At 32.4% G+C, this 21,255-nt stretch overlaps 1 protein-coding gene and 1 long non-coding RNA gene across 51 annotated transcripts in view; one reads left to right on the plus strand and one right to left on the minus strand.

Moving 5' to 3' along the window:
- IKZF2 (IKAROS family zinc finger 2) overlaps nt 1-21,255 on the minus strand; it is a 152,985-nt gene that overhangs the window by 49,323 nt on the left and 82,407 nt on the right. For 26 of the 50 annotated variants that reach the window (XM_009444210.5, XM_063791619.1, XM_063791640.1 and 23 more), the window contains 2 exons: nt 7,843-8,109; nt 721-888 (listed from right to left, as the gene is read on the minus strand). In XM_009444210.5, the coding sequence (XP_009442485.1) occupies nt 721-888; nt 7,843-8,109 (435 nt within the window). The remainder of the gene's footprint in view (nt 1-720; nt 889-7,842; nt 8,110-21,255) is intronic. The other 24 variants (XM_063791626.1, XM_063791623.1, XM_063791625.1 and 21 more) reach the window with 1 other exon arrangement.
- Nucleotides 1-21,255, plus strand: part of LOC129143328 (uncharacterized) — a 56,387-nt gene that overhangs the window by 33,538 nt on the left and 1,594 nt on the right. The window contains exons 2-4 of the long non-coding RNA XR_008546685.2: nt 704-925; nt 8,925-9,003; nt 16,933-18,775. This is a non-coding gene — a long non-coding RNA (uncharacterized LOC129143328). The remainder of the gene's footprint in view (nt 1-703; nt 926-8,924; nt 9,004-16,932; nt 18,776-21,255) is intronic.

A 21,255-nucleotide genomic window follows, 5' to 3' on the forward strand; every position in this document is an offset into this window, starting at 1 on the left:
ATTTATGCTAAAAGTCAAATGAGATTCATTTGGATTTCTGATCATTCTTTTCTCTTTTTTGTGTTATATTCTGGCATTTCTTAAAAACATTAAATTTATTTTTTTCTTTTATTCCCAAGAATTTGTCATATTCTACATTTTTTAAATGATTTATGAAACACAGCAAAGTTTCAGAGTACCCAGTGACTATTGTTTGAGAGCTAAAGATACAAGGAGAGTTAAAATTAGAATATAAAATACCCGAAAAGCCAATTTTCTGAGTATATTTTCAAGTTTAAAAGAAACAATTTTATTTTCCACAGAGATCCCAGCCTGAGCACTGTATCAGTCAAAAAAAATCAGTTTTCATTTCCTCTACAGTAACTCGAAACATAACTGATATTATACTGGATCTTCACTTATCTTGGATTAACCATAATGACTGCATTCTTAATTGTAAAATTTTAAAATTATAGAAAATATATAACAGCTGTTTTCTTATTCTAATATATTGAAGTAAGATACTCTTCAGTTGACAGTGCTCCTTTCTGCCAAGCCATAAAGTCTAAAAATGAAAGATACATGCATCCTGCAAGATTTATCAATTATTTAATGTACACCAATAACAAGATTGTCTTGGTCATTACTGACTACATAACAAAGCCATGTTACTATCATTCAATAGTACTCTTCTAAGTTTTCCTGTTTTACTTTTCTTCTCAAGGAGTTGGTGACACTTACCAGAATGGGTCCTGAGGTGTCCTGTGAGGGCGTCCCTTCTTCTACAGGCGTAGCTACAGAAAGGACATTTGAACGGCTTCTCTCCAGAGTGTAACTTTATGTGTCTCAGAAGGTTGCCCTTCTGAGTAAAAGAAGCTCCACACTGGTTACAGTGGAAGGGGCGTTCACCTGCAGTAAAGAGAAGAAATGGGAAGTATCAACTAGGGTATGTGCAAGTGACTAATTTGCCATCCACTGTTAACCAAAGCCAGTTCTCTATGCTAAAAATGTTCATCTCCCTCATAAGTCTTTTAAACATTTATCTTCCTAGAATTTGCTTTGCCAATACAGTTACCAAAGTCTTAAGTTTTACATCAAATGATCTTTCCCCTTCTATGTATAAATGTGACAAAAGTCCTATCATTGACTCAGAAGAATAACAATAATAGCATTTATCATTGGTTGAACAATGAGGTGCTGTCACTTTAGGGCCTTACACACAATTGGATGCTTTCCATAGAATATTTCAATCCTTTCTTACAATGACAATAATTAGGTTGTTTTAATTTTAATTAACAAATGAAGAAATTAAAGTCCATAGATCAAAGTATTTTATTACACAGAGCTAGAAAGTAGTCAAGGTGAGAAATGAACCTGGTCAGTTTGGCTACAAAATCTTGTTCTCTTTATTTTACCATGCTATCTCTTTAAAATTGGCAGAAAATTTGAGCTGAAACAGACCTTCAGTCTAATTCCCTCATTTAGCTGATATGTAAAGGGGCAACTAAAAGTTACAGCAAATGAACCAGCTTACAAAGCTCATTAGTACAAGATTTTCAAACACAGGCCAGGTTTCTTGATTCTCCTGGTCACTAATAGTAAAACCTTTAGCAAAATTTCCAAATAAAATTATTCATCCAGACATGTCCTGTACATGTTTTTTGTGAAAATTATTATTTGAAAGGAATCTTTTCTCCCCGTTTTTCTATTACTGATATTGCTATGAAGTTTTTAAGCCTCAATTATAAGTTTGGTCTGTTGCCATCAACTGGCTCACCAATGTCATCAAATATAAAAACATGTATGCAATGAAGCAGTACAACTGGCAAGTAGGATCAAATTGATAGCCTTATCAAACCATAAAGAAAATGCTATTATTTTAAATTCACCTATCACTAAAGATATACATAAAATAAAATAAAAATTCAAATATAAGTAAATAGTAAAAATGTATCATACTAAAGCTCTAAGTTTAGAATAAAAAGAACATTACAAAACAATTCCCTTTTGGTTGAACTGGACCATTTCTTTACCTGCAGTTAGATGATGATTGTAATTTTAATAGTTTTTCAAAAAGCTTACATTGAAATGTCATGTTTCATATATCTTTAACTGAAACACACATAATAATGAATAATAAAAACTCAAGGTTTTTTGGCCCTTTGACATAATGCAAACTCAATGATTCTTTTATTAAAGAAAGCTAAGAGGTATAAATAAGATAAACTATGGTCACTTTCTGGCAGCAGCTATTGAAAATTCTATCATATAGGTTTGTTATAAAACCTAGATAAATTTAAAAATTGATAGATCAAGTATATCTCAAATTCTGTAGTATTTAGTGTTTTGGGAACTTAATGAGGTACATACCAAAAAGGTGTAATCTGTGGGTGCGGTGGGGGTTAAGGTTTTTTCTTAAGAAATCTGGAGCTCTTACGAGCTACATGTACAAGAGGTCCTATATTGATAATATTGGATCGAAAAAAATCTGTAATGTTAAAGTTCCCTTCAGTGGTATCTTCTTAGTTTGATTAACCTGGTAAGATCTATATCTCCTCATATAAATTCTTCCAACATAAGGTTTTAAAATAAATTGAATTTTGGCAGATCTTTTTTACTTTTACACACAATATACAACTCGATTATTTGATTCTCTTTCCTAATGGAATCACAGGCTGCAACTTTTTAAATCAAGAATTTTCCACTCCCAACCCCTGCCATAGTAATAAAAGGAAAGATGGAGGCACTTCTTTCACAAATTAAATTTTTAAAGAAAAAGGAAAATAGCAAATATATATTATACTTTTCACTCCAAAAATTTGATTTTACTTTTAAAATATGTCTACGTAAGGTTTCCCAAGCAAGTAACAAATTCGTTCACAATAACTTTACAAGAGTTAAATTACTAAGTGTGGTAAACAATTTGAAATCATGTCTGCCTTTAGATAATACTCCTATAGCATGCTGACTCCGATTTCCTTTAAACCTCCTACAATGTTTGAGTTGAAATATTTCAAAATCCCTAATTTAGAGTAGTTCATTCTTCAAAAATAATGCTAGTCTAAAAATGAAACAATATCTTTTTTAAAAAGAATTTTAAAATTCACCTAACTGAGTTTTATGCGATTAATGAAAGGGTAATTTAGTTTTTACATTTACAAAATACTCTAGATATCTTCAAATCTTTTTAATAAGAAATTACTTCTGAATTTATATGATCATCCCCAAATGGCGTAGAAGAAACAAAAGGTAGTCTAGGTACATCTGGAAATATTGTCCTGTTGCTGAGTGTGGAAATCATACTATGGAAGTCTTTGGTAAGTTCCCAAGGACATGGGAAGTAAAGAAGAAAAAGGCATGATAAAGGTAACTAGTTTTCTTCCTTTTTTTGGTAAGAGAAAAGGGGCATTGAAAATAATACATTTTAATTTCAATAAGATAAGGCTTTGGGAGATATTGATTTGAATTATGAATAAGTCTTGATAGATGCTTTTTACATTTGGATACTAATTTTATGGCTTTCCTCATTTTATTTGCCTAACTCCTGTTGATGTCTTGATTATATGAAAAGATGATTATCATTTCAAGAGTCCACTTGTTTTATTGTGTTCCAAACTAAAGTTAGTTGGAATCATAATGAAACCCTCAAAGACAATACTGTTAGAAACAAGGATTAAAACAGAGGGTAATTTATGAGATTTCTAAAAGTATACATAGTTATAGTCCAGGAATAATCCAAATATAGAAGTAATATCCATATCTGTCTAATAACAAATAAAAGTGAATTGACTCAATTTTTGATAAAGTTATTTCTATAAAACATTAGCAACCCTTTTATTCAATGTCGTGGGGTATTTCCTGGCCTAGGCATTACAGAATAAGTGTAAAATTATCTGATAATTAAGTAAAAGATTCAGTTAACTATCTTTTCTCTATGCAAATGGTACATATGCAAAAACTCCATACTGTCTATGAAACTTTAAAACAACATATCTCAATTATTTCTTGTAAATAATTTGTTCTTTAAATGGACTGCATCAATGTGCCCTTTTTGAGTCAGTTTAGACTTTGTCTGAAAAAAATATGAATCATGTTCTTCATATGTATATCAAAGCAAATTTTAAGAAAATCTCACAAATTTACTAACTACATTAATGGAGCAATCCAAGCTGAAAACATTAAGTAGTTTGTTATAACCATAATGACTAATCTTTCCCCTGGTAGGCACAAAAATCTAGACTAACAAAACTGGATCGAGGAAAATAATTAAGGTATGGTCATGTGTCCTTCATGTCCATATCTCAATCTGTTGTTTTGTTTTTATTTTTAAATACAATAGAACAATCTACTGGTCCATTTTTATTTATTGACTGGGTGAGATTATATATTATTTTTATTATGGAATATCTTATATTTCAATATTTTATGTACCTTCATAAACACCTATTTCTAGACCTGCATTTAAATATTCAATTAAAATGCAAATATATATGCATCAACTTGCTTTGGTGAATCAAAGACAGAGGGTGCTCCTATGTTGGGTGGAACAACCTACAAATATGCAGAATCTCAAGCATCTGCTGAGTGCCTTTGAGCAAGAGGATGGCTGCACAAAGCTGCAATGTACAAAATACGGTGCTGAAAACTGAGTTACAAGATGGGAGTAGATTAAGGAGAGGCAAAATTAGGGAATTCTATATGTATAATGTCCAATCGATATGTGTTCATGCATGAATTGATTTACTTTCCCTATTTGTTTACTCTTCTCTCTATATTCCCAGTGAAGAGTGCCTGGAGTATCTGATGACAATATTACCTGATTACTTACTAAAGTAGCAATACCAAATCAATAAAATGAAGCCATTAATAAGACACTGCAATTGGTACTTTAGTAGAGTATGACAGAGAAAGAAGAAGAGTGGATTCGATCTGATGCTCCATGATATTGTAATGAATTGGATGGTTGTGCATCTTTTTTCACTATCAATTTTATATTAGAGGCTGGGCACGGTGGCTCATGCCTGTAATCCCAGCACTTTGAGAGGCTGGGGTGGGTGGATCACCTGAGGTCAGGAGTTTGAGACCAACATGGTGAAACCCTGTCTCTACTAAAAATACAGAAATTAGCTGGGCCTGGTGGTGGGCACATGTAATCCCAGCTACTTTGGAGGCTGAGGCAGGAGGATCGCTTGAACCCAGGAGGTGGAGGGTGCAGTGATCCAAGATTGCACCACTACACTCCAGCCTGGGCGACAGAGCAAGACTCCAACTCAAAAAAAAAAAATTATATTAGATATTCTATGAACTAAAAACAATAAAATATATGTTTCTCAAAGGCATTATAAGGTTTTAAGACAGTATCTTTAATATGAGAGATAAACAATTGATAAGAGTGGGAAGTTCTAAAATGCAGACTAGTTCATGGTATTAAGGAGAAAACATTTGGCTAATGACTAGATTCTGACTACATTTTTCTCAATCTAGTTTAAATTAAAGAAATGCAAATAGACTTTCTAGTCTCAAAATGGTACTAAAGTGGTGTTGAAAATGGCAGGACACACTCAGATGTATAAACTGGATCATCAGAAATATGTTTAAGTGTCTAATTTAAAGATATCATATCCACAATTTCAAAGTTGACAAAGCATGACAGGTATCACAGCTTCTCCGTAAATGGCTATTAACTTTAAGAAAAATCTGGATCTGAAGAAAGTATAATAATTTGCACAATGCTCCAATGAACACTGATTGACAAAAAAAGATAGTGTTGCAAGTGTACTTTAACATACTCCTTGCTGTTATGAGTTGAGTGAGTCTCGTATTCCTAGGATTTGTGGAAATCTGTATAACTGTTAATAAACTTCATTATGCCAATTAGATTATTTTCAAAAATAAAATAATTCAACTCTACCATACTAGTAAATAACAAAAGGACAGTAGAGTAGGTATATAATTATTATTGTATTTACAAATTAACAATCCTCATGAATATTATTGTAGCTACAGTGAATCACTGATTAACCTAAATTTTCTAAAAACTGTACTCTGGTTCTTTGAATTTTCTTAATTCAGAACATAAAAGATCAATTAAAAATCTTCTAAATACTGTTTTTAGTTTATTTTTTAGCTTAAAATTTAACATTGCATGCAATTCAACTGAAAAGCCATTAGACTGACTGTGTTTTGTTTGTATTTTACTAGATAGGAGAAGTTACACATTTGAATGAGTGTTATCTTCCTTAATACAATCACTCTTACATAATGAATATATTATAACTTTGTGGAACTTGTTTTTAGAACTGTCGTTAGAATTAGTTCATGAGCGTAGATGAAAAGTAGATTATTTTATAGTCTTTTCCCTTTACTTTTTATCAAATAGATACCAAGCTTGATCTTTCAACCTTTTCTAAGACACTTAAAAATTAAAGAAAAAAGTTACACTAGTAATATAAATATTTTTAAAACATTGTGCTGTTTAAAAAGGAGATAAAAAACCAAAAAGCAAAATGTAATTGACTGTATGATTGGAATAAGTATATATGTTCTAAAGCTGATGATTTTGATTATGATAACACTGATTTTAATGTATAACTTCTCACTGTAATTTTTAAGATATCAGCCTTAGTTTACAGTCATACCTTATAATAAATTCCTGATATACTGACATACCAAGCAATAGCGTGTCTGAACAAAACCAGTATGGGCATCAGAAAACCCTGGTTCTAGCTTCAGCAATGCCTTTACCTACATAAGGGATAATGGACAAATCACTTGACTGTTTCTTCATGTGTATTATGAAAGGTTCGGATTAAAAAAGACTTTGACCTACCTTGTATCTTTAATGTTTTAAGCATGTAATTGTTAAACTATTTAGAAATAAAACTTTTAAATAAATTTATTGTGATTTATATTTCTTCCAAAAAAGTATATTTTAAAACTCTGAGAATATTAGTTATTAATATTTTACTGTACACTACACTACTTTGCATTATAGTGAAAGCCATCATTACCATTAAACCAATTTTCATACGAACTTGAATCTTTTTTGTTAAGAGTCAACGATCCTCCTAGCTTACCACTTACTATCTCATTTCTCTTGCTTTTTAAGAAAAAAAAATTGGCAAAGGGTTTAAAAAGATTTAAATAAGACCTTCTCATTTGGTTAGTTTTCACAAAAAACTTCTCACCTCTCAAATGTTTAAAAATATAGTATGAATTAATCTGTGGGCTTTTTCCTCACTCTATCCCAGAATTACATATTCCAACCTACACACCAGCCACTATTTGTCATATTCAATCCTACATATATCCTTGCAGGAGTTATAACCAACAATTACAGAAAGATGGTAGCATCCCTGAACTACAAAAGCACCTGCCTGCTACTGAGACCTGTGGTAGGATAGGCAGAGATCAATCAGAAATTGTATTTCAAGGAGTTAACTGGATAAAGTGAAAATTATTCACTTACATAAATGCATGAGTGCCATTTTGTAGTATAAACTCTTATCTAGCAAACTATATTACCTGCCCATGGGTATGGTAAAATATGTATAGAAATACAAAAGGATTAAGTTACACAATGAAATTCTCCTATACCTTTTGAACCCTTATCATATTATTGCTATATTAAGAACTGTGGAAACTGAATCCCAAACTTCTTTTCTGATATGCTATTCAGATTTGAAGGCTGGAAGTCAAGACCCAGGCTACTCTCTGTTTTTCTGCAATCCAATACTAGCAGAATTCTGAAAAGGTAGTTTTCACCACTGCCACCCCTGAATAAAAAGGAAAGAGAATAGATGTCAGGTAATATCAACATCAGATGTCACAGGCAGTCATCAGGTTATTCTTTCAGCTGCTTACCAGTGTGACTCCTTTTATGTACCATAAGCACATTGGGCCCAATGCAAACCATGCCACAGACGTCACATTTCAGTTTACCATTCGGAAGCCGGATTCCTCCCTCGCCTTGAAGCTCCTGGACTTTCCTGTTGTCAGCCACCTCGCTGCTCTCAATTAGGGGTTCTTCTAGGCTGCTACCCTCATCATGGCCCCTGATCTCATCTTCACGGCTCAGGGGTTTCCTGTCACACTCTTCATCACTCTGCATTTCTAGCTTTACTGAATTTGCTGTAATTTGAAAAGAAGAAAATAAATTTTAAATACATGTTATGTATTCTCACCTACATCTCTTTTCTACTCATTGTCATTCTACTAAATGGATGAAAATGATATATAAAGTAGAATAGAGTTCATCATCGAATGCCATGTTAATACATACTGTGTTCTATGATATTTTAGTGAAATGTCATGGAAGTGAAGACAGCTCAGGAAAACTCTAGGTAAACAGAATGACTATTTCTGCACATATTTGTTTCTTTCACTTAGACATTTGCTTTTTAAAAAAGTTTTTTTAATAATCCTGGTATTGGCTTTTGAGTCTGTCACTAAGACTCCTAGGACTGAGATAGGATTATGGAAGAAACAAGATTAAATATTGCTTAACACACTGAACTATGCCTCCTCTTAATTTAATGATCATTATGTATACTTCATATTCTCTGTTTCACATCAGAGTACTTGTATAAACCTGCTTCTGAACAGGGCAAGAGAAACAATTCAGGATCTTAATCCAGCAAATGTCTTTGACATATGAAGATACACTGTCAAGGCAATGTTCTAAAATCAAACTAAACACATATATTCAGTTTAGAGCTATATAAATGTAGTACACAGACCTCACATGCTCTTAAGTTACTCTGCCTATTTTTTCTATCTAAAAAATTACCTATGGAACATGTTGTTTGAAAATCAAAGTATTCCAACTCTAATCTATGCACACCAAAAAGCAGCTAATCACAGTAATGGCATAGCATGCATGTACACACTTGCCACTGTTAAGAAATTTAATGCCTTCTGTTTGCTGTTTTTGGATCATCCCACAGAAAAGTTGGAATTTTGTTAGCACAGCCTTCATTCTGGATTGCTGACAGAGTCTTTTCGTAAAGCAGAAACAAGCTTTAAGTGAGTATCAGTTTTTTATCCAGTAATATAGAAAATTTCTTAAGAAGTCATATCAAAGTTACTAAGCAAAACAACTTATTTGGTACTACTTGATTAGAGGAAATATTTTCATAAAAAGGAAGTAAGTTCTTTTCATTGCCATTGTTTTCTTAGAGAAACCACACAGCCTGTGATTTGTCATTAGTACTTATCACAAGAGGGTGCACTATCAAAATGGCTCTGTGGTAGAAAAGTACTGGCATTATAATCTTGAACTAATTATTTAAACTGAGTCTCATGTTTGCAAAGTACAGATGAACTCAGATTACTGAATAAAGTTCGAGCAGAACAGTTTAGGTATTAAGAACGAGGACAGTGAGGAACTTAGGTTTAATTTCACCATGTCCTTTATAAAACGGGGATGATAATGGTACCAACTTCCTATGGTTGCTGTGAGCATTAAATGAGTAAATATAGGAAATGTGCTTATCTTTTTTTTCCTGGATATATAGTGTTCTATTTCATAAGGTTTTTATGAAGATCAATCAACTTATGGTACATAAACTACTCTGAGATCTACAAAGTGATATGCATCCTTCCTGGACCCATTTCTAACAGAGTACCAACTATATTGAGTTTTACCCTATTTACAAATTGTTACTCCCTTACTAGTTTTTAAAAAGAGTTGGGACAGTATTTTATCCATCTTTATATTGCCAGCATGCTCAAGAATGTTGTGGTATATAGGAGATGTTCAAGTAGTATTCACTGAGATGTTTTACTAACTTAAGAGTTTTATTGCTTTAAACTTGCTTTGTATGTTTAAAGAACCCATAAACATGGCAAAGAAAAAACAAAAAACATAAAGAATAAAAATTACATATGAAGTTCTTTTGTAACCAAGCTCACTATCTTTCAGGCCCTATCTCAAAAGCAACCAGTATCATAATTTTCAAATTCCAAATAGTCTGAATCCATTTTATAAATCTAGCATCATTTGTTCATCCAGTTAATCATTGGAAATTTGAAATTATTTCTTGTTTCTTGCTATTACAGACATTATTTTACAATACCACATAGTTCTGTCAATCTGACAGATTAAAACTGGTATTTTATTATCGTTTTTAAAAAGCATTTTAAAATTATGAGTGAAGTTAGACATCTTTTTCTATGTTGAAACGTTCTTTATTTTTTCTCAGAATTATTTATCAAAGTTGTCTGCCCATTTTTCTATTAGGTTGTCAGTCTTTTCTCACTGAATTTAAATGCTCTTTATATATTAAGGAACTTAGCCCAGTGTTTATATGTTTTGCAAACATTTTGGTTTATCTCTTTACTCAAGGGCATTTTTTGGCATATATGCTAATTTCACATGTTGAATTTTTAAAGTCTTCAGTTATGGCTCCTGGATTCTATATCTTGCATCAACAGGTTTTTCCATAATCTAAGTAATTCTTCCATGATATTTTTTCTGGTAAGGGAGACTTTTAAAATCAATGCAAAATGCTATTGGTTATCCCATATAGTGCTATATTCCATTCATAATTGCCATTTAAAATTAAAATTAAGAAAGAAAATCACTGAAAAGTGTAACTTTATACAGCATGACTTTATACCACTTAGTGTGCATAAAGTGTATCAGAATTCCATTTCAGGAATGAAGAAATACATAACTGAAAGTGTAGTTTTAGAACCTGAAACTATGAGTCTTTTAAATTTCAAAATAGCTCAGAATTATGAAGAATATGACTGACATTACACTACTAAGTTTAATTGGGAAATTAAAACATAATATGAAACAGATAAAAATGTGATTTTTAAAAGTGTGAGATATTACAAATATAGTTAGAACTTTTTATCTATAGAAGAATATACTACAAATAAATACAGAAAAAATGTATATTTTGCTAAAACCAAAATAGACAAGAAATAGTAAAGCCGTAGTAATCTATTCTCTAACAATACTATAAAGAAGTATGTTTAGAATATATGAATGTATATAATTTTGCTGTACTTCTATAGTAAATCAATAAAGTGCAACACATTTTAATATACGCATGTCATACATTAAATTTTGCATTTACATGGTGCATATATACAAACAAAATCCCAGTGTAACTAATCTTTCACCCATCTCACTACAATTAGGTTGAAATTCTAGAATAAAAGCAATTATTCTTTGAATCTTAACTATTACATAGAAAAGTTTTCTCCACTCATAGAAACTCTCCCATGGTTTATTTTCACTATTTAAGATGTTTGCAATTAATGTAGAACACCTAATATTTTAACTTATTAATGATTAAATGTAAGTAGTAAACTTAAGTGTATTCTAAATTGTAACTTATATATATATAAGACTTTTGTTATAATATTTGTAGCTACACTATATGATGCTACAACTATTGAATTACAACTATTAACCACTGTACAATAATATTCAGAGTGCTTTAGTTTTCAAATATTTGAAATTAGATTTATATGAAATTTATTTTACAATTTGGTAACACAAAGACATCCTCATGAATGGGCTATAAAGATGAAAACTTGTTCATTTGAGTAAAATGAAAAATCACTGTTACAATTCTCAATACCAAGAGTTATTTTTCAAGCTTGTTTCTCTGATATGAAATAAAGAATGTAAAACTTGGGCATACTTGTGTAAATGTACACATGTTATCATATGCTAATAAGCAATAATGGTTTAATTTAAAAAGAATTTTGCCAGAACAAACTGTTAGCAATGAAAAGGGGATATGAGACAAGATTTTAGTTTTGATGATAAAGATGTTTCTTATACTTCAGTTGTAATGGCACTTCTATTTAGCATTTATATTTATAACTGTTACATCCATATTTTAGTAGACTCAGGTTTGTGAACACAAGGAAAGAATAAGTTAATAGAAAAAAACTGTTATGGTCAAGTTTATGTAGAAAAAGCTTTGAACATATTTCAGGATAAAAAGTGCCACATATTTTTCCAAAAAAAAAAAAAGCTTCAGGATATAAACATTCTCATGAATTCAAGCTTTTCCCCTCTTCTTCTTTATGCTTTCAAAATACTATTTATAAACACTAGAATGTAATCTTGATGCCATAAAAACACCTAGTTTAAGCAATTCCATTTACAAATGACAAGAAGTAAAGACACTTGCACAGATACTCTTTTTTAAAGTGACTTTCAAGCCAAACAATTTTCAATTATAAAAGCTCCTTCAGTAACCATTCTAGGCTCTCTACAAAGGCTTCACAATAGTCATTGCTTCCAGATACATAATAGTGAATGGACAGTTACACTACACTTGCCTTTAATTCACTAATATGATAATAAAAGGATAACTGAATAAAAGCCTTTACACAGGTAAACAGGTATAGATCATTGTGAAAAAAAAGGTAGAATCTAAAACCAAATGGAGCAAAATCATGTTATTTTGTGAATCTATTAAAAACAAATTAATTTAATCCAATCAATGTCATAATGGACATTTTCTTTGCCACCATTGTACTTGAAAAAGTAAAAAAAAAATCAAAACTCAAATTTTACTCACGTAAGAATGAAAGGGATAATAAAATGCACAACAGTCATTACATACATTTGTAGACCTTACATTCATTCATAGAACTCATCTACCTTAGCCAATAAGGAACAAAGACAGCACTGAATTCTCTTAAAAAATCATTAAACCAGTAAATATTTATTAAGTATCTACTACATGCCTAATACTTTGTCAATAATAATAGTAAAGGTTTAAAGCCTAAAGCAAAAAAAAAAATACTATTAACTTAAATAAGTAACCCATATTAACACAAGAGTATGTACTCCAAAAATGGCCATAAAAGAGTTCATGAGTTCGAATACAGGAAATATTTTACAAACATATGTAATTTGGTTACATAATAAATTTATTGAACTGAACAATATATAAATGTAAAAAGGCACTTCTTTAAAACCTGGACATTTTACTTTACTACTTTTTATGCTATAACTTCACAAAGTCACCCATTTGTGCAAGACAGCATATGATTTTGCAGTCTGGAAATTTATTTCTTCAATAATATGAATTCTCAATTTTTAAAATTTTTAAGAAAAAGATCACTTTATATGCATGATAAATATATTAATTTTAAATTTTCAAATTAAGATAATAAATTCTACCCTCATCATTAGAATTTTATTTTCACAAACTGCTATAATTTTTAAATGTCAAGTTCTGGAAACACCATACATAGTAATGAGAACTGAAAATATCAATTTAAGACATTTTTAAATATACATATTAAACTTTCTACAAGTTAAAACTTTATTATTAATATGACCTGATTCTACTAATCTACAAACAAGTTAGTCAAGTTTCCTAACCAGGAAAATAATGCAGAGGGATTATGATTTATTTTCTCTATTTAAAGTGATATATTTATTGATCTTATAGAGTATAAAATAAGCTTTCTAGTTTAATTTCTATGAAATTGGTGACTTACTTTTGTTTAGTTGCCAAAGTGTATATTTTAATTTTAATATTTAATTTTTCAAGGAAGTAAATATTATGGGAATTAAAGAAATATTTTTTTCACAGTGTGGAACAGAAGATAGTAAAATACCATCCTTACTTACCAAATGAAAAAAAGTGTATTTCAGGTGTGATGTGTAAGTGGACTTTTTATATGGTTGGTTTCTGTTCCCTGGCAATTCAAGTGGGCACTTAAGGGATTTTATAACTTATAAGCATGAACATTTCCCAGTCTATGCCAGACACTTGAAATGGTGTTATATACACTAATTGAACCAATATGGCTATCTAATAATTTCTTGAAGTTTCTTCTACACTAATATAACTCTCTCTCATGTAAACTTTCTAAACAGAAACACCAAACATGATTAAATCCATGTTAATATCCCAACAGCTGTTTAAATAATGTGTTAGGAAAACAAAGTGCCTTCAAAACTGTGATGTAAAGCCCAATTATTTACTAAGAATTTACCAACAGTCTAAACAATTAAAGTAAAACCACAACAAAGGTATATGCAATCATTTTTTAATATCCTCAGCAAAATTTCATGCAATGTATTTGTTCCTTTTGACTGTGGATAAATAAGTGGATGAGTCTTGAAAAACAGTTTCTTCACAACATCCTTAAAGAATTTGTTTTATAAATGGTGGGACATGTCCAGACACTGGTGTCACTGAGCTGCAGCTGAGCCACTTCTGGGTAGCATTCTAAATCTGTATATCACATCACCTCACTTTTCTCTCCATCCTCTTTCTTCTCTGTTCAATATAGCTATATTATGTATTTCTTAAACCCACTGGAATTACTCCAGATCAAGACAGTACTGATTTCTGAAATACTGTTATTATTCCAACAATAGTGTAGTAAAGTTACCCTGCACCTGAAGGCAGAAAACCAGGGTCTCTACCACCTCTTCTGCCATTTAACTTGTTATGGGACCTTGGGAAATTTGTTTATCCTGACTCAGCCACTAGTACCATCTAAAATATGGGGGGAAATAACACTTGATGTTCCTGAAAACAGCAGGCTAGATAAAATAATCTCTGGTAGACTACAGATTTAGAATCCTTTTAATGATAATAGTAATAATAATGATAATAATAATAGAAAAATAAAACAGTTTTTATGATTTATAAAATACTGACATATTCTTTTTTGATACTCAAAATGACTGCATTGTAGGAAGTGTAGCCACAGATAAACACTGAAGCATGGTTGTTAAGTGGCTATTGAAAGGATACAAGTTAGTAAATGTGAACTTGATATCAGTTCAAGATCTTTTGACTCGTAGCCTATCCATCCTTCTATGACATGATACTGGCTCTCCAATGAAACAAGTAACTTACATTAGTATTATATTTAGGACAAAAATCAGTCATAGGCAAACAGTTCTTACGGTAGCTGTAAAACTACGTCCACCAGTTGAAGACGATACCAGAAACTTAAGTCCCGAACGGTCAGATAAAGAAATGTTAAGTTTCCATAAACCAAACTATTGAATTATGACTTTCTATCAAAACTGGGATGCATGTCTCACTCAAAACAACTACCTCATAATTTCAAAATTTGCTTTGGTGTTATCAAGGGTATGTCCATGCAGTACACCTAGTTGCTGAAGAATCTGTCAATATTCAATCTTTTCCTCCTCCTCTCTATTTTTTTAACATTAATTTCTATACTCCTTGTCCTGCTATGACTTATCGGTGGTAGGTCAAGGCAGCAATTTGAGCAGTAAGTCAATATTATCAATTTTAATCTCTAAACCAATAGTTTATGAAGGATAGCATTTCAGGATTTCCTTTGTGGTCATGTTTTGACAGTCTTGTGTCAATTATTGATATAAAGATAAATCACACCTGTGAGTTGGTAATGTAGAATTTTATTTACATTTAAACAGATCTTGGCAACAAAATAAAGACCAAAAAGTTTCCTCCCTACTTTCATGGAAAAAAAATGTAAACGAATGGAGGGCAAAATATCTAACTTCCTGATGATCCTCCACAATCCATGAAACCTTGTATAGCGTGCACATCATCAAAATACACACCTTTATTAGCTAGCACAGTAGCACCATTGTGGCCCACGGATGGAGTTTCTATTTTTTGGCGGACAACTAGTTCATGAGAATTATACAATGCAGAGAAAATAAACCTACTTTAAATAGAAATGCCTCAGCCAAACAGCAGTCTATCCCTTTATCCATCCTTTCGATGAATGATTTCATTTGCCAAGTCCTAAAGGTTCAATATCTTCTATGTCTTGCACATCTAACTGTTTTTGCATCTTCTTGGGCAATACAACTACTTTAAGATCCCCATGACCTCTCACCTGGAACAATATCAAAAACTTTCTAACTGGTCTCTTTCCTTCAAACTTTTGCCACACTCTTCTCCCCCAATGCATCTATATTCAATTGTTAGATTAATCTTCCTATTGCAGAGTTCATATTACTCTTCTAAATGTCTTCAAGAACTGCCTACTGCCTACACATTAAATACAAAGGTATTGGTGTGGAATTTAAGAACATCCAAAGTGTAGTCCCATCATATCCTTCAGCCATATGTCCTATGAGTCTTTTAGTTACTCATACCTTTTCCAGTCAAAGCACTGTCCTCAGTTTTCCAGAAACACATTTATACATCTCTACTTACTGGGTTTTTTTGTTTTTTCCCAAGCACCTGCTTTTATTTTCTGGGATACTTCCCCTATTTCTATAAAAATTAGCACATCATTAAAGGATCACTTATCTGCTACCTTTTTCATGAGTGTTTTCTGAGCAAAAAGTTCTTCTCCTATGAAACTTACTTCACTTTACATTACAGTGATTTCATCAGAACATTTGCCTTACCTCTACACTGCCTATAGTGTAAGGTCCTTGAGAGGAAATACTGCCTTTATTCATAATTGTAAAATCATTCTATCCTTACACATACAAAGCACCCAATATGTATTTGTTGAACCAGTGCTGCTGATTTACGTATGATATTTCTGTTTTTAAATTACGAAGACCTCACATAAATCAAACACACATGATGAATAAATATAACAATACAGATTTAGGTTTTAAACACAAATCATCAATATCAAAATAACATTAATTAAAGAACCATTAATGACAGGAAAGAATTTAGGTGCATTATATATATCAACTGAATTAATCAAAATAGCCACTCCATGAAGTATGTAATTTTATCCTCATTTTACAAATGAGGAAACTGAAGCTCAAAATCAGTGAAGTAACACATTCAATTCATACAAATATTCAGAGTCAGAGCTGTGACTGGAACTCAGAACTGATGACCAAATTCTTGCTATTTCCCTATGACGCCAAAAGCAAAGTAGCTAGTAATAGTTAGTAAAGAAAAAAAACAGATGTCAATATGTTAAAGAATGATACCTTTGAATCAGTGTATACAATCTGATATGTTTTTTACTCCACAGTGGAATGCAGGTGTAGCAGATTGCCAGTTTGAGGTAAAGAGAAAGTTGTCTGAGTAAGCCTGTTTTGGAAGAAGACCAGCTTACACTGCCAAATTTCCTGAGCGTGGATTTCATTTCATATAAGAGCAATCTACTTTGAACTGGTGTTTGGCAACCATCTGCTTAACGTAACTGTAAGAGGCTTGTGAAGCAAATTACATTGTGAAATTATCTTTTTAATAAGAGCAGTACAAAATTCTTAACCTAACTTCTGTAAGAAGTAAAATCCAGCTGAGTGGGTATGTTCCCAAAGGGACCCACAAGGATTCCCTGAGGTCACTAAGGACGCTTAAACAAGGTCAGAAGGCAAGGCTGCTGGCGGCTCAACAGAAAGAGATAAGGAAGAGAGCAGGATTTCTATCACTGGGCAACGGCAACAGAGGGAGGAGCCAAAGCAGTGCAACACTCTTCAGCAGCTTTACCGGGTCTCTGAAGTGAAGCAACAGGGGAACCCAACAGGTTTCCATACCCCAGGTTCAAACATCCCTGGGTCATACACATTGAGATCAAGGCTACAAAAGTTCTTTCCCTGCTGTTCTTCCATAAACACTGTACTACTGGTCTGAGTCAAATTAAACAGAGTCTGCATTTGGCCCTGAGATGCAGGATTGGTCAGTTAGAAATTAATAACCAGTAAGATCTATCAAGTAGTGAGAAAGAGAAAACTTGTGGTGATTAAGGGGAATTAAAGCAATTTTTGACAGATCAGTGCCAGATACTTATTTTCCACAATGTAGCAGCAGCAGTTTGTTGTTGTTGTTGTTGTTGTTCTTCTTCTTCTTCACAATGCTCATACCTAGTTTTCTACTCCTAATGAATGAATGAACATTTTAAGTAGGATTACAGAATGCAAATAATTAAAGGCAAAAACATTTACAAAGCATCCTATGAAGTATTTAAATCATGGAAATACCAGATTATAACATCTATGTTTAAATGCTTACATATATAAATGTTAGGAAGCCACTTGCTAGCTCCCTGCTTCCTACTGTATAAAGTGAAGATAATATCCTCTACATTAAAACTGTGAAGACTGGAAAAGCATGCAATCACTTAAAGCAAGCAACATAGCCCTGTGGTTAAAGAGCAAGGGCTCTAGGTCCAGCACCCTGGAGTTTAAGGCCAGGTTCATTCATTTATAAGTCACATGACCTTAGGAAACCTAAGTTTCAATTTTCTCATCTATAAAATCAAAATAATGACAACAGCTGCCTCCTAGGGTTGTCCTGAGTATTAAATAAAATTGTATAAACAATACACTTGGAACTACTTGCTTCTTATTAATATATCTAGGTGAAAGCATTTCATAAGTATCAACATCAAACAAACATAAATCTGGGGTTATGTTTACTACATGGAAGTACAGGGAAGATGCAGAAGGCTTTATGAAGGAAATGGCATGTAAAATAGTACTAATAAGTTGGATATGACTTATATAAAAGAAGAACTAGGTGGCACTCAAGATAGGGGCAAGCATGAGGAGAGGAAAAAGGCATGAGTACATGTTGGTTGTGAATGACACCATTTTTTCCGGAATGGATACACTCAATGGATAATATACAATAGAACATATTCTAAAACCGCAGAGCATTTAAAATTGAGCAAAGTACAAGAGAATTAATGCTTGAACGGCAGTTAATTTCAAAAGACAAATGCTGTTAACTTATTAATAGGACAACCAAGTATGAAGAACTCTTAAGAAATCATTCAAAATTACTCACTGAGCACCTGCTCTGTACCAGGCACCATGAGGCAGTAGTGAACAAGACAGATATATTCCCTGCTTTTATGGCACTAGTGAAAGGTATGCATATAGATATATGTGTCTGTCTTTTTATATATATAAGCAACTATGCACTGTAAAATATTTAATGAGCAATACAAGGATTCATAAGCCCCATACCACCATGCCAGAATATTCAGCTACTATAAAACCTCAGTGCAAAATATAGAGCATAAATAATCAACAAATATTCTCATAAGATCACTAATTCAAAAAGATAACTTCTCATTGTAAGTAGTTACTTTAAGCATGCCATCCTTGTATTTGTGAACTGAAGTCTTGATTATTCAATGAGTTATCTGTCTCCATTTCTAAATCACCATTTAAACAGCTTTCTAAAGCTCATAACTAAAGTATGTGAAACATATTAAGGTGATGACTATGCACCATAGAAAGCAAAGTAGACAGACATATAAGGTATAGTTAAAGGGCATATAAATGGCTTTCTTTTAACACTTGTGTATGTATGATATTACATTAATCAGATGTAAGAGAGTTCCTTATCCATTTAAAAAATACTTCTTCTTTTAGAATACTTGATGCTTTCTGGTCAGGTAAGTAGATCAAAATTTATACAAACTGGGTTTTATTTCTTCTATTAACTGGTGATTTAGCACTGAAGATCACATCTATGTCACCTGGAATTGTACAAGTTACCTTCTAAGAGGCTTAGCTTCCTTTTTTGTGAAATAAAGGTAATGCTACCGATTTGTGCAGGTAAAATGCTTAAAAGCCTACCTGCCTGAGGTTAAGGATCTTAAGGTCCCTTCAATCTATGGTATCTATCTATGATTACAGAATACAACCAGACTATTCTTTAAGTTTTCCATAAATAACAATTTGTGTAATTGATAATAGTTATTGGTCACTATTATAAGTAATAGTATAAATTTATTTATACAAAATCTGGGGTAAAGATCTACCTTTTAGATCATATATTTGAAACCTCTGGGCATGCCTAATTCTATGTGTTCAGGTGTTTCTGAGGGTCATAGGTAAAAGCATGTTTAAATGTGAATGTACATTTATACATATGCATAGTAATATACTGGAAACCTAGTTGGTATGTGTGCAGGATGTTCTTTATTAAGCAATAAATGTTAGCTACTTAGGCAAAAGATAGTGCAATGTGATAAATGTGCCATCCCCATGTGTTTCCTTCAGTTGAATGTTGGCTAGCATCCAGGAGGGAGAAAACACACACACACACACACACACACACACACACACACACACAACATACTCAAAACTTTAAAAAGAAAAAAGAAGTGCTACAACCTTCACAAAAAGCATAAAGTCCTTGACTCAAATAATGTTATGAAGACTCTTCTGAATTTTTCTTTTTTTCTACTTTGTCCCCGTCAGGATGTGAACCCTGCCATTATGTATGGCTTGCGGCTGTTTGGGAGTTTCCTCCCCATCTGGGACTAAGAGGCAAATAGCAGGTTTCCAGGGAGGGGAATGCTGTTACAATAGGGATCACCTCAGCACTTCACATGGATTGTGCCAAGCCTAGTGATACCAGCTACCTTGATCCCTGTGACAAGCTAGCCACCAGGTTTTGTACTCTTTGTTACTGAAATTATGTAAGGTATTAGTTTTAGAAGCCTAAAGTCTTTCTTTTCTCAAAGGCTATAAACATATGAATAACCATTAAAAGCTGTTTTAATCTTCTTCCACCTTTAAAATGAATGCAATTATTTCAGGAGCACAAGAATGCCCGAATCTACCTTTTTGTCACTCTCATCTTCCAAAGCCCACTGTCTTCTTTCACATTCCTAGCAGGTTGCCTTTGTTCAAGGCAGCACATGCTTACTAAAAGCACCTCTCATTCCATGGAAGCTGTCAGCAATTACCGCAATGAACTTTAAATCTTTTTCCTCTAACTACTGTAGTATTCTAGAAATAATGACACAACTTCTCACTGCTTTAAAATGTCAAGCTGACCACTCAGAAATTCAAGCTATGTTTCTCCAGGAAGGTCCAAATGATAAGACATTTTATGTGCCTTCCATTTTATCTCCTGTTCCATTACTACACTGCCTAACACCTTCACAGTATAGCAACACCTCCTGGGACAAGCTGAAACCTAAATGAAACACAAAAGCTGCAACCTGAACAAAGTTAGCAATATGTTTTTGGCAAGAGTAAGCTGTTTTTGTCTTTTCTTTCCATGATCTGACACTATCAGTTGAATTAATTTTATTTTCTTCCTCACAGTGCTATTTCTAAGTAGATTAAACCTATTGCATGACTAATTTACCTAGTGGCAAGGTAGCCTGCCTTTAATTGTGCAATATTTTTAACAATAAACACCTAACATACTCCATTATTTTCATGCATTTTGAGATTAAATTTATATTCAAATGTCTGGTTTGACTTTTATACTCAGAGGAAAAAAAAAATACCTTTCAGAAATTTGAACTAACTTCCTTAAACTCAGGAAGCTTTAAACTTCCAGCTGACACAAGAATTATCAATTTACAAGGTTCATATGAATA

Source organism: Pan troglodytes, chromosome 13 (assembly GCF_028858775.2).
Source record: "Pan troglodytes isolate AG18354 chromosome 13, NHGRI_mPanTro3-v2.0_pri, whole genome shotgun sequence".
Lineage (NCBI taxonomy): Eukaryota > Metazoa > Chordata > Mammalia > Primates > Hominidae > Pan > Pan troglodytes.